The sequence below is a fragment of the Argopecten irradians genome, chromosome 6, assembly GCF_041381155.1.
Source record: "Argopecten irradians isolate NY chromosome 6, Ai_NY, whole genome shotgun sequence".
Lineage (NCBI taxonomy): Eukaryota > Metazoa > Mollusca > Bivalvia > Pectinida > Pectinidae > Argopecten > Argopecten irradians.
This window is the reverse complement of record NC_091139.1, coordinates 9,734,135-9,749,542: the sequence shown is the minus strand read 5'-3', so window position 1 is coordinate 9,749,542 and position 15,408 is coordinate 9,734,135. Positions and strand designations below refer to the sequence as shown.

Sequence of the window (15,408 nt, the reverse complement as noted above, 5' to 3'; positions counted from 1 at the left end):
AAGAAAAAAAAAAAGTGTGAACATAATGCTATAATAGTTTCCAAAATTCCTGTAGATATCTCGCTATTTGGTAGAGTAAAGAACCTAAGAAATGGACTGAATTGTAAACACCAATTATTGTGAAGCAGCCCTTGTGAAACAAATAGAGGTTTTAATGTTGGGTTGAACGAACTAGATCAGAAATAACTTTTCCTGGTTGTATTTGAATCTCTGTGTGACCATCTTATTAGAGCATTAGACCATCAGACTTAAAAGATTATTGTTTCAAGAGAATTATTAGATCTGTGTTAAAAAGAGAATTGTTTCAAGAGAATTGTTAGATCTGTGTTAAAAAGATCTGTGTTGAAAATATTATTGTTTCAAGAGAATTGTTAGATCTGTGTTAAAAAGATTGTTGTTTCAAGAGCATTGTAAGATCTGTGTTAAAAAGATAATTGTTTCAAGAGCATTGTTAGATCTGTGTTAAAAAGATTATTGTTTCAAGAGAATTGTTAGATCTGTGTTAAAAAGATTATTGTTTCAAGAGCATTGTTAGATCTGTGTTAAAAAGATTATTGTTTCAAGAGCATTGTTTGATCTGTGTTAATCTGAATTTACCACACATCCACATTATTTTATCTTTTACACAGGATGGCCAGTACAGTGATGCAAGTCTACCTAAAACAAGTGCTGGAGTCCTTCTTCAATCAGCAGTCCCAAGTTAGAATGGCAGCTCTTGGTGTGATAAACCTTGTTCTCAGACAAGGGCTCGTACATCCTGTCCAGGTAACTAGAAAACACAATCTATGTACCATCTAAATCTGACAAATTCAAAGTGTCATTGTCGGTCTATAATAAAAATTTATATACATGCCACTGAGCCATAAATTACTTAATATACATTACACTCTGTCATGAATTACTTGAGCGTCTACTTTCGCAGAATCTTCTAAAATTATGTTAGATTTGTAATTCACACCGGAGAATATGTATTGTTTATTCAGTTATGCTAGATTTGTAATTCACACTGGAGAATATGTATGTTTTATTTGATTATACTAGATTTGTAATTCACACTGGAGAATATGTATTGTTTATTCAGTTATGCTAGATTTGTAATTCACACTGGAGAATATGTATGTTTTATTTGATTATACTAGATTTGTAATTCACACTGGAGAATATGTATTGTTTATTCAGTTATGCTAGATTTGTAATTTACACTTGAGATTATGTTTTGTTTATTTCAGTGTGTACCGTATTTAATCAGTTTTGGAACAGACTCTGAACAATCAATACGAGTGAAAGCAGATCAGCAGCTACAGGAAATTGAAAAGAAATACCCAGGCTTCATACATGTAAGTATTCATGAATAACCCGGCTTCTCACATACAGGTTAACGTTTATATGCCCTAGTTCCCTCCATATCTTGACAATTATAAACAAGTGGAAATAACCCTATAGTGTATACAGTATATTGTGCTGCTCTGTCTGTCTGTTTCATGGAGGTCAGACAAGAAATATTGGGCCGTTTTCGTTTATTTGGAAAAACTGGTTCGGCCGTTTTTAAAAGTCATTTTGATCATTTTGAGACCTGTGAGGGCTTTGTCAATGCTCGTCTGAAAACAATATAAAATCATCAGGTCCGTCATTAATCATAAAGAAACAACTAGGTCCAACCAGTCAAACTGCATAATCGAAAACCGCCCTAGTCTTCCATACAAGAAGACACAACACGAACATACCACAGTCTCTCATAACACTCATCGCACACTACATACACGCTGCACACCACATACATGGGAGCCCTTCCTTACATGACCCTGGCTGTTGATAGGACTTTAATATAATCAAACAAACAAACAAACTCTACATGTATACATAATTATGTTACACAAAGTTGAAAACAACTTCAATGATATAAGCTGTCACTTTAAATAAAATCTCACCTGTTGGGTATGGCTTGCAATGTTACAGTGAATGATCTTATTTGTTTTAGATGAAGTCACTACACGGACTGAAGTTATCCTACCGCCTTCAACAAGTCCTTCAGAATGACCATTCCAAACCCATTCGTGGAATGAGATCTCCCGATGAAAATGTACAGAGTCTCAATGCATATTTGTATACAGTGTTGCGTAGCAACCGACCGCATCGCAGAGCTATTCTAACAACTCTCCTCAACCTGTTTGATGATTCTGCGGTAAGTTTCCTATATTTTATGATTCTTAGGTCACCTGAGACAAATCGTGTGTCCTTCGTGTCTGTAAACAAATTACATTTTCGACTTCTTCTCCGAAACTGCTGAAGCATAAGGCCAATCAGAATTGTGAATGAATTGACCCCCACCCCCCAGGGGGGTGTGGGAGGGGCCAAAAGGGGTAAAATTGGCTTAAATTTAAAAAATCTTCTTCTCCACTCACAGATGTGGTAGAATCAACTATTCTTCATAGATAGAAAGTTCTCAAGGCCCTCTACAAAGATTGTGAATTATATGATCCTGGGGTTTCAGGTTTTCCCCCTGAGGAGGGGGTTAAGTTTACTATAGTTTATATTTGGAAAAACACATTTTTGAGCATTATTATTCATAGATTGGAAGGTGTCTTAAGGCCCTTTACAAAATGTGTGAATTTCATGGCCCTGGGATCTCAGATTTTCCCCTGGGGAGGGAGTCAAATTTACTATAGTTTATATAGGAAAAACACATTTATGAACATTATTTGCTTAGTTTTAATAGGAAATGAGTCAAACTGGGTTAGAATTATTAGCCTGAAATAGCATTTTAACACCATATCCATATTGGTCCTGGCTGATCCCCAGGGACCAGAATGGCGGGGCCAAAATGGGTCAAAATGGCTAAAATTTCAAAAATCTTCTTCTGAATTCACAGGTTTGATGGAACCAAATAATCCTCATAGATTAATATAGATAGGTGAAATTTATAAAATCACTGACACTGACTGACTTCTAGTTAGGTTTTGTTGTTTAACGTTGGCAAAGCAAATTGGAATTTTAAGCATAAGGTTTGGTAACATAATACACTAACTATCGAAATGAAAAACATAAAATAAAAATTCTAATACAAAGGTTCAACTTTAAAGTTTAATCTAGTTCGTTAATACTTTTTACAGATTTGAACCAACTTTGCAATACTCTTTCTGTATCAGCACTCAGGTGACCGTCAAGGCCTCTTGGGCCTCTTGTTCTTTTATAACTAAGATTTAATATTTATGACATTTGAATGGTAAACTTATGAGGACAGGTTGTTGAAATAATCTAACCTTCTTGGTTTGTTTATCTTTTAAAAGTACTTCTTTTGCTGGATATTTGCTATTTATATTATATAACTAATATTTTTCATCACTCAGTAAAATTATTTTCTAATATGTGAACAAAATGGATTTCTACTTCATAGTAATATTATCAAACCTTATTCTGTTTTCAGAAAATCTCGTTAGCAGAACAGGTGTATATAGCTGACAACTTGTCCTTTTTCCCATACCAAACTCAGGATGAACCTTTGTTCATTATTCACCAAATTGATATCATTGTATCGGTATCGGGATCCAATCTGCTGCAGTCGTTCAGGGAGGCAAGTATTTAAAGAGTAGAGTTAATCTGTAGATGTGTTTAAATTTCAGTGATTAAATACGGATCGTTTTAAGGCATAATGTGTTTTAATTTCAGTGATAAAGGTTGGTGATTCATCTTACATTCTGATTGGGAAACACTCTACTCCTCCACAAAATATTGATTACATGTTTAGTAATCAAATCATTCTATGGTATATTTAGGTTACATATGTGCATGTGTAAAAATCTTTTGGAAAATTTTCATTTTGTACATTTATGTCTTGCATGAGATAGTTATTTGTGTATACAGTTTTCTGTCCTTTTAGTGAGCTTAAATCAAAATACTTAGCTTTGTTTTTAAATTTATTAAATGATATCTAATTGATATTTATTGTTCATATTATAATGCATGTTTTATCCTTTATGGCTTTAGATAGACAATATAAGTCATCCTATTGTTATGTTCACCTATTCTTTATGATAAAAAGATGGCCAAATCAAAACAACTGACTCAATATTGCTTTAGATAGACAATATAAGTCATCCTATTGTTATGTTCACCTATTCTTTATGATAAAATGATGGCCAAATCAAAACAACTGACTCAATATTGCTTTAGATAGACAATATAAGTCATCCTATTGTTATGTTCTCCTATTCTTTATGATAAAAAGATGGCCAAATCAAAACAACTGACTCAATATTGCTTTAGATAGACAATATAAGTCATCCTATTGTTATGTTCTCCTATTCTTTATGATAAAAAGATGGCCAAATCAAAACAACTGACTCAAATCAAAACAATTTACACAACAAAGGTTGCTTAACTTTGTATGAGAATAGTTAAAGTCATTAAAAAAAAGATTCAATTCATTTAGTACTTTGTAAGATCTGCGTAGTCTTGAGTTTATTATTTAATTGTATGTTCAATTTTGGACAGCCTCTACTTTCAAATGCTACTCTGAAATATATATAATTGAGATTTAAAGCATTAATCCCTTTGGAATTCAAAAAATAGTATATGAAAATACCATATTTACTAAAACTGTCAAAAATGTGGGCAGGAAATAATGATACATGGTTCCACTGTATAAGGTATACTAAACTGTAGGCAAACTTGGAAAATAATAAAGTGTTAATTTTGTTGAAAATGTTAGGTTTTTTTTATGCAGGTTTGATTGCTTTAATTTTCAAATGTGCATTTCATGAAAGCTTACGTATGTGATATTTTGTTTTCCTGCATGTTTGTATTTTTTTGCTTACAAATTTCATTCTATTTTAGAAGCTGTATGGCAGTGAGAGAGAAAACCATGGGGTACAGTTTATTATTTTATCATTTAATGCTCAATCAGTCTGCTTCTGCCTTTTTTGTAATGAATGACATTATGATATTAGTCTTTATTTGCCCGCTGCATGTGTATATTCAAAAAGAAAACAAAATGTTTTAGTTATTTCAAAATATAGATATTTATGTTCTAAAACACTTGACATATAGATTCTCCTGTCAGATCATATAGAAATTTATCGAGGGGAAAAAATGGTTCATAAAGATGATTGCTGCTGCAGGATTTCTCCACAATTTCTACTAATTAATTCATGAAATTTCTAAATTTGTGAGTTTCTAAAAAGGTGTTTCCTTAACTTCATCAATATTCTGTCCCTGATTATACCAGATTTGCTCACACAAGAATACTGAGTTTACATTGTTCCTTTACCTAACTAAATTTATAATTGTATGTTTTCTCCTTGTAGGGTCTTGTGAACAACCAGAATGGAACACAGAAACCAATAGATGAGGAAGAAGATGATGACCCAGAGGCTTTGTTAGGTAAGGATCATCCTCAGATGATATTCCAGTCTCTCTTCGTTTTATTTCAAGGAAAAGAGCCAACTTTTATAGAAGTCTTTGTTATAAATATCCTTATCTGTATTGGAACAGACTTTGCTTCTCGAGTAATTTAGCTGCAAATTATTAATGGTTGTCGCACCTCCAAATGGAAAGATGGTATCCTGACTTTTATTGGTTCTTCAGATTTAAACAATTTGGATACATCCTATTTAAGCTTTAGAGTATTATCAGGGTCTGGTAGTAATTTGTTATTGACAGGTTATATATGCGATGACTCTGTGGTATTGCGGACTGTTAGTGATAGTCATGGTAATAAAATATCCTACTTTCAGAGCGCCTTCCTGAATGTATTCAGCCCCTACTAGAGATCTGTCGCTTCTCACAAGGCTGTATCCTATTGCTCCATCTCAAGCAGCATTTGAAAGAACTCTATGGTTTTACAGACAGGTAAGCAAATACATTTTACTAATAGTTGTTCAATGTCAATTTCTGTAAATAAGAGCATATAAAATCAAACCTTCTGGTTCATTATTAGCTCACCTGGCCTTGAGGGCATTTAAAAATCTACTAGTAAACAAATGGCAAGAAATATTTTTGGGGAAGGGGGGAGTGTTTTTATAAATTCCTGGGGAGAGGAGCTGGGTTCAATAGTTTTTGTGTTAAAAAGTAAACCACTATGATCTAAATCATTCCTTTCAGAGGAAGAGCTTAATAGTCCTCGACCACTGGATGGGGACAGTACTTTGACATATATGTCGGTATATCAAATTGAAGATATCCATGTCTTTCATTTCATAAAATTAATTATTTCAGCAAAATTCACAACTACTCCCCTGCAGAAACCAAATTATATGATAAGCCTGTTGCAAGAAAGTTTCTTGTCAAGTTTAACCCAGAAACTGTCTTGGAAGTGCTTGCAGAAGGAACGCCAAAATCTTCAGACGACATTGAAGTGCGAACAAAACTAGTCAATGATTACTTGGAGGTAAGATCGTGCCTTATTCACAACTGTAGTTAATGTTGTCTTTTAAACAGCGTCAAATCACCCATTGTCTACAAGAATGACAGTAGTGCTGGTTAATTTCACAAGGATGACATTTTTCACAGCTCTGACATTAACATAGATATGAAAATATTGGAAACTGTCTTACAGATGATATTGCTCCTGTAATATAATGTACCTTTTTAATGAAATATGAGAAATAAGAGGAAATCAGTAGAAGGATGTTTTTTCACAAAAAGTTAAATTTAGAATGGAAAATGAAGAATTAGTTGAATAAAAAAACTTGTAAATGGGGGACTTTATGCTAGTCGCCGTTGGTCCGTTTTGTCGGTAAATTGTGAATTGTAAATTGTATTCATCGAAAATATCATTGGGATGGGTTAAATTTTACTAAGGTTCATAAATGAAAACAGTTATGAGCAGAGCTCCATTTGTTTGTTAAGACAATACTGCAAAATTGTTATAATTGTCAGCATGCATTGGATGGCAGTTTAGAAATATGTAAATATTAATACCCCTCATTGACCTGAAGGGTAGGTCTAAATAAGAGGGTGTGTCAAACGTAATTTTTGTGTACAGTTAGATATTGTACATCCACCTGATTTAATTCTGACATTCCTGTTTTAGTTCAAGGAGCTGATGTTGTGTATAGACCCCCCTGATGACGAGGAGAGTGACGGTGAATGTAAGACCGGGACCCCTAACCCTGCCAAGCCGGATGCAGCAGGTACAGCCAATGCTCCTGCAGGCACTGCAGGTGAGGCGGCTAAGGAAGGCACAGAGGACAATCCTAACAACACAGACACTACCAACACAGAAGCAGTTTCCAGTGAGACCAGCAAGTCACACCATCCACCGCCGCCGCCCACACATCATACAGGACATGTAAGTCACATACACTTTCTCCATAAACGTCTGTGAGGCCAGTCAGAAATATATGCATATGTGTATGTATGGTTTTGTCTACTTTCAACCTATCCTGTCACCTCACAGTTCAATGCAACTTGTAATCTCAGAAACCACCTGTAAAATTTCCTAGTTACTAGCAGCAAAATCTTATTGAGTCTACTTGAGTATTTGAAATCACTAGCAGTTGCTGACAATGCTAATTTCTTTATATTTGGAAAAGTGTTGATTTGAAAATTATAAACTGGATTGTAAATTTTCCTGTAGACTGTTACCAGTATTATTTAGAAAACATGTTGTTCATATTTTCTCTCCCTTTTTTCAGCATTCAACGCATCATCACTCACTTTCATCAAGACTTTCAAAACACCACCATTTACTACATGGCACATCTGAAAAGAAGAAAATTAAAATTAACACTCCCTCAGCAACAAGGACTTCATCTAGTACATTTAGCAGTTCGTTTTCATCTACACCGAAATCATCGTCATCCTCATCATCTAGGGACAGAAAGAAACACAAAAAACGGAAGCGGCGATATAAAAGTGACAGTGAGGATGACAGTGATGATGATCCCGATTTTGTGTTATAGTCTTCAGTGAGTTTTAGTGACGTGTGAATGATGTGCGGATGTATCAAAGCAAGAAGAATACCTTGCATACTGGACTTGTATGCACATTTCTTTCCAAGGATAATTTCTTCAAAGATATGTGGCTGTTTAAAGAGATCTTTACAGAAAAAAACCTGAATCGAAGGATAGCATGAAGTTTTACCTTTAGGATTTGGCAATATCGTTTTTGAAAGAATGCTACTTGGTAGCCATTTTACATCAAGCTGTTTTAAAGGAAATGTGTTTCAAGCATCAAGGAAATTGTTTTTTATTTTTGATTTTTTAGTATTCTTCCTATTGTTTTAGTAATCTTAGTAAGAAAACATTTTATTGCAGTCTTTCAGAAAACCAGAACTACATTGCATATTGATACACCGAAGACAATGATATAACCGTTCAATTATGTGACAGATGTAGTCCTCGAAAATGTGGCATTTTCTGATTTTTACATTTTCTGTTAGGACCATTTGGGAAAATTAATCATGTTATTTTGAACTTTGTCTCACTTAAAACGTTCCCTAAATTTGACTGATAGTTTATTCAGATCTTATTGTAATCAGCATTGATTTTACACTTTCGGTATATGAAGGAATCTCATGGCATATCAATGTCATTTGTGAAAGGGTTGGACAAATAATGATTTGAGGATTGCTAATGCCTTTTTTATGTTTTTGTTTTGTTTACTTGTTTTAAGATGTATGGGACTAGTGTCAAAGGATAGATGGATGTGTTTGTATCTTTCAGTAATAGAAAACGTCTGTGATACATGCTTTTTGTGCTGAAAGATTCGCTTATATCTTCAACTACAGGATTAAATGCAAAGAGAATTAATGCGGTTCAATAAGTTCTTGAAAATTTGGCAACGATTCTTTGATAAATTATATCCATAAAAGAAATAAATCAACATTTATCTACTTTCTCAGTTTATTAGAATCACAAATCTAAAGATTGACTTAAGTTTTTGATAGCTGTGCAGTTTATTACAGAAGTAAAACCACTTAGACTTGACTTAGAATGATACTGATTTTATGCCTTCTTGAGTTCAGATTAATTCTTACCTTTATAAATTTACTCTTTTCTGTGTCTAGGTACTTTTTATATGTGATTGTCAGAGGAGGTTGTTTTTAGTTTGTTTACAGGGTTTTAATAAGATAGTACAATATAAAAAAAATATGGGGAAACTCTCGATTTGAAAAGTCTTTCATTTACATATAAACATGAGAAAGAGATAAATTCCTTAGTTTGGTGTGACCCGGGCTGATTCTACATCACGTTTATCAGATTCAAGTTTTTGGCACTGTTAAGAAAGTTGATAAACTCTGCTTATGTTGTAATGTCCAACAGATTGTTAAATTTGATTGTCCGTTCAGCGTTGTAATTTAACACTTGTCTGTCTACCTATGACCGGCAACTTTATGGTGTGGCAGACAATTTTTTGATATACAACTTTTGGTCAGATGTATAAAGGATATACAAAACAAAAAAATAGTAGCAGAATTGTAGAAAGGTTGAAGATCAAACTGTACAAAACAAATGTTCATAATATTCTAGTTTTCAGTCAATTTTAATCGTTGAGATAGCATGTGCACGACACTCATCCGGATAATTTTGTAAGTACTTTTTTGTAATTATATAAACTACAAAGTTAAATTATCACATTGTAAGGACCAGTAATTTCCAGTCAGGACTAGTAACTTTTAGGGTCAGCCGGTCCTTAGGACCAGCAGGAAAAAATCCTTAAGGGAGAACACTATGTCCTTGTAATGCCAAATGTTCAACTGACAGAAAAAATATTTGTGCAATAGGGTAGATTTACCAAAGGTTTTGCTGACAGCAAACGTCTAAATATGATTATTTTCATTTCATGGACTGTTGAAAATTATGTTATTTGAAAACTTCTCATTGCTTTTCCAAAGGATTTTGTTTATTTGCAAACATTGCGCAAAACAAAAGATGATTGCATGAATACATTTATAATTTGTTGGTTGTGAATATGTTTTGTAATCTGTATTATCATAATTGTCCAAGTTCTTGTTTAAAATTATCAAATGTGAGAATGGGTAGCGCAATTCATGATAATGTTTTTTCAGGCATGTGTCCCTTCAGTCGTAAACTATCAATATAAAAATTGCCATCACAGTAAAGCTGGCTTTCAGGTCAAAATTGGAGATTAAAATTTAAAAGGAAAAAATGCAAGATATTTTTCTTAGTTTGATGAATGTATCTGATGCAAAGCCTGATGAAGTACTTGTGGGAGAGTTTGTGATAACAGTGGACATGAAAGAAACCTAGCATAATTGTTATAATCAACACATCCTAGATTTTGTCCTATTTTATAGTGTAAATATAGAGTTGTTTATGTTGTCAATCTGCTGCTGTTCATGTTAATCATACAAGTTAAATACTGCATATTTTATCAACACTTCATCCAACTGCCTCTTTTTTATGAAATATCATGTTACATTTCATTGTAAGAAAAATGTCATTTTATCACACTGTAAATCTATAGCTGTCATGAAGTATTTATTTTATTATATAAAAACAGCCATTCTTTAATAATTCATCTTTCTTATTGAATCCATAAATCACAAGTGATGTTTTCATTCCCAAAAAATTTGTGAACTGAGAAAGTAGATAAAAAAGTTATTTGAAATAATAATAAAAAAGTTATAAATTTTGCTCTGTTTGTTGTTCTCTGTTATGTTTGAGAATGTATAGCACTTTAGTAAATCAATTTTAACATCCAAGATTAATCATTGCAGATTAATCATTTAGTCGGCATTCATGTAGATATCATTGGTTACTGTAAGAATGTAAATCGTGGTTTATCTTCATTTATACAAAATTGATTCTTTTTCTGTTAAGGATGCTGCAGAGTTAATACAAACCAAATACTTTCTTTCCAGCAAAATTTCCTCATTTGGCCTCGCTCTTCTGGCCCAGACCCTTGTTTACCGACCCAAATGTTCGAAAGACTCTACAATTTGGGCCCTTTTTGAACCCTAAATCCGACAAATTTTCTAACCTGTTATTTTAGTGATTAAATTGTTGAATTTCAAATATCTAGTACCGGGTACATCCCTGATATGATAGTATGATAGTTACGGATCATTGCATTGTAGTTCCTATAGTAACCATTGGAATTATGCATAAATTATATTCAGCTAATGTGAATATTTGGTCATATTCGCCTATTTTTTTTTTTCATCTAGAAATCCTTGAACAAACTTTATATTTCCCCTGAAGATGTATCTTGAGTGCCTTCATATTCTCAGTATGATTTAAAGATGCTCCACCGCTGACAAATGGTATTTTTTCACTATCAAAAACAGGAGTAGACGATTTAGTATTTTTCTTCAGTTACAAAAGTTACTTACTTTACACCATTACCACCATTGAAAAGTTTAAGCTTCTAATTTTACTTCAAGTTAAAAATATGAAAAATAGTTAATTGTATCCCGAAAAAATTCCGTGGCACTATATTCTATATAGAATGAAGTAATGATTGCGCATGCACCAAAGGCAAAATAAATTATTTTAAGTTATTTTTTGTGTTAATTAGGCATATATATACACAATTTAACACCAATTAGTGTTCAAATGATGAATATCATTTATGCTCTGTCGGCGGTGGAGCATCTTTAAGTTTGTTCAAGATTTTGGTCTATTGATTAATTTTCCACACTTAATTATGCATATTTTGAATGGTTACCATGTCAACTAGAGCGGTAATAATAGAAAACTACCATCTTATCTTAATAAATCCAGGATGTACTAAATCTTTCAGAGACAATAGCTTAATCTTGTAACACTAAATTTGTTGAATTTGGAGGCCAATAAGGGCCCAAGCCATACATAGTCCTTTGAACTAATCCTTTCATTCCTACAAGAAATGAAGGATTTCAAAGATGTCAAATATGCATTGGTCAAGAATTTTATAACAAAAGATATTTTCTTAAGCAAGCATGTACACAAACCCAAACATTAGTGGACAATAAAAACAACTATGAGAGATAATATGTAAAATATCAAAATTTTATTATCATCTTATTATGGCATTTCATCTTTTCTAGATTATCACAATTTCTCTTAATTACATTTGTGGTACATGATTGATAACACTACACATATAATTGAAAACAAAAATGAAATTGTACATGTGAAAGAATAATGAAAGAGGATTACAAGCGAAAAGGCAAAATCATTTAGAAAATACATTATGCAAGTTACACTGTATTTAGTATTCTTTTTTTTTTTTAAACAATTAGGAAACATTGTGTGACACATGTCTTAATGAGCAACTGAGTGTGACACCCTGACACAACATTCATTGGGAGATTACAACCTAGCTATATCTCTCCGTTACCTTTGTTACAATGAGACACACATGGTTTGGAGTTTTACACTGATTACTGTAAACTCATAATTTTGTGTGTGATTATATATATCATCTGTATTGCATGAGTGATTTCAATTCTCAGCAATCAATCGCTCAAACAGCGTCAGTCACCTGTACACGCACAGAACTGATGCGAAATTCTATATGTCATAACACATAAGAAAGTCACCACGAAGTTATAGTTAACAGTTTCTAATTAATTTTGTTGTTTGTACAGAATAAAAGTGTTGGTATATGAAAAAGTTAACGGAATACCCAAAATATCAGGATTATAACAAATAACGAGTTTCCAACATCAATTGGGATGTGTAAATGTAAAGTAAATATAGATCTAGTTCTTAAAAGAAATAAGTATATTTCCATATATGTAAATTCCTTGTGTAAAAAGCAGCTCGTAAACGAACTGAAATATATGATATGAATGACATGATATGTGATAGGTATATATATATATATAAAGGGTTAAAACGAAAATGTATGTCATATATATTTACATCAAAGGAATCTGTTCATGTATATATGCCCATCGTGACAAAAAGTGATAGATATATGAATAAGACTCGTACATGAAATGGAACCTATTAAGAATGTGGGTAACAAAAATATTAATGTTGGTACATTTTCTTAAACTTTATTTTTGTCTTGGTTGATCTATTTGAGTTCACTAACCTTGATTTCATATAAATGTTCTTTGCTAATGATTTGGAAGTCTAAGGATAACAACAAAGAGTCTATGCATTACTTACATATGAGACTGAATTACTGTAATGCCATGACAATTTGTGAAGTATGATCAAATAACCATGTTTCAAACAATTGGGCAATTTCAGGGACAAAAAGATTAAGTTTGATCAGGAGTTGATACTCTACTTATGCTTTAGGCTTATCAGTAAATCATATGTTAGGAGACAACTAAAAAGAATGCAATGCAGAAAGCTATTAATTTTGGCCCTGATATGTCATGTCACTGTCCCGAGACCCATACTGATCAACAACTGTTTAGCAGGTGCCATAGCGCTGAAGTCATTTAGACAGGAAATGTTGACAAACACTCATACTTTCTTGCTTATAAAAACTGAAGTCTAAAATTGATTTTAGTTTTGTTAATTTCAATCCTTAAGTTGATTTTTCTGAACATAAAAATTTAATCATTTTTATACCCAGGGTATGATATGTCTTATTGTTATTTTTCAAAGTTAACTCCCATTCAAATAAACATAGCTTTGATGAAAATCTGATTTAAAAAAACTCACAGTAAATTGTTTCTCTAGAGAGGTGACCTGTTCTCCAAGATATATATTTACATTTCTGGATGTTTAAACCATGCATTTCTTTATATGAAAAATTTGTTTAATGCATTACATTTATTATTTATAAAGTAACAATAATATTAATATTCAATCTTTACAGCTTCCCATTGTAAGGTAATTTTTTTTGTTCAGGAGCAGTGAGTACTGACCCAGTAAATGAACAAATTTTTCATTCCTGTTACCAAAGGACACTCCAGACTAAGGTTGATTATAATTTGTTCATGTGTTTTGGAGAAGGAAACTTTTGGTTTTAAAAGTTTATATACTAAGGGACACTGTTCCATGGCATAGCTTACCTCTTAGCTCTAAGGTCCTTTGGACAAGCAGAGTGAAAATATGTATAACATGAAAAATATCTACCTAAAAAATGAAGGAATGTGTGAAATCCTTGTACTGTATAAATAGAAAAAAAAATCAAAAACAAATTACATTATGTACAATTATATACTGAATGACCACCCTTTGAATCTTTGGATTAAATCAATACAATATTTACAAATGGAAAATGTGAAAATTTACATGATATTCAAAAAGTTTTTGTACAATGGAAGACACTTATACACCTTGTGCAATGGTTTATGTGACATGGAATAAGAAACAAACGCAGCTATCAGTTCTACTGATAAACCCTACACATGTATTCCGTCTTAGAACAATACAGAGTTATCTACTCTTGAGGATAAGTAATTATTGCTAAGGCAATACTGTAACAGTAGTTTGTAGGACAAATATGACGTTATGCTTGTTGTCAAACAATAAATTCTTAATTTCAACAGCAAATACCTACAGTGATATTCAAAGACGAAATAAAAAAAAAAAGAGAAATCTAGCTGCCAAAAGCAAAAAGAGAAATTGCCAATCACTTTTGTTTGCAATTTGTTGCATTATGCTTCAATTTACTTAAACAAAAAAATGTACAACAAATGAATGTACATGGTGAGAGCAAATAATAACTTGCCATAATAACAAATATCCTACTAATCAATAAACAAATCACTTGTATGAGTGAGTAAATATCAACAAGATGATGTGGATAACTACATCTATAGATGTGGTAGGGCAAAGTATGATGTAACTCTCTTCAGTCCATCAGTTGACTTCATTTCTCCCATTGAATGGATGTAAAAAGTGTAGAATTGTATTTACAAATGAGTAGGTGTTTTACACATTATTCACTGGTTTGCTAAAATGTAAATGTACAACAATTAATGATTCAGATCAACAAACCAATACTTGCTTCCAGTGCTTTAGTTTCGTACAGACAATCTCTTTTGAGCATATCAGCCTTTACATATACATGTAACAATAACATTCAATATCTTCTATCTAAGAAGGAAGCAAATCTGCCATTATGTATAAAAAAACATTACACATGCGAGTGAAATAAGGAAATGATAATTGTTTCAGACAAAAAATTCATGTATTGCACCAACAAAATGCATGCGACATTGAAGCTAAATTTCTTACTCTAATTCTAATAATTTTGTAGAGTATCATTGTATTTAGAGTTATAAGGGGATTTTTAAGCAACCCATTTTAAACTATGATTCAATCAACAGATATTTGTGATTATCTATGATCAATTCATAGAAAACGAAAATAATTTTACATAAAAGCATACCAGGGAGGTAATTATATTTCATTTATCAAATTAAGCATTCTATCATTATTTACATATTTCCAGCCATGAATCACAGAATATTCACTTTATTGTTCCTATTAAGCAGATGAGTTATCTCCCTTCACCTTCAACCACCAAATGATTTTCTTACCCCAAGTC

General features: G+C 32.3%; 1 protein-coding gene across 1 annotated transcript in view; it reads left to right on the top strand.

Moving 5' to 3' along the window:
* LOC138324929 (nipped-B-like protein A) overlaps positions 1–10,596 on the top strand; it is a 32,382-nt gene extending 21,786 nt beyond the window's left edge. The window contains 10 exon segments of the mRNA XM_069270181.1: positions 630–765; positions 1,230–1,337; positions 1,979–2,182; positions 3,425–3,571; positions 4,834–4,866; positions 5,304–5,379; positions 5,733–5,847; positions 6,214–6,385; positions 7,031–7,288; positions 7,635–10,596. Of these exon segments, the coding sequence (XP_069126282.1) occupies positions 630–765; positions 1,230–1,337; positions 1,979–2,182; positions 3,425–3,571; positions 4,834–4,866; positions 5,304–5,379; positions 5,733–5,847; positions 6,214–6,385; positions 7,031–7,288; positions 7,635–7,901 (1,516 nt within the window). The 3' untranslated portion in view covers positions 7,902–10,596.
* The last annotated feature ends 4,812 nt before the right edge of the window (positions 10,597–15,408 follow it).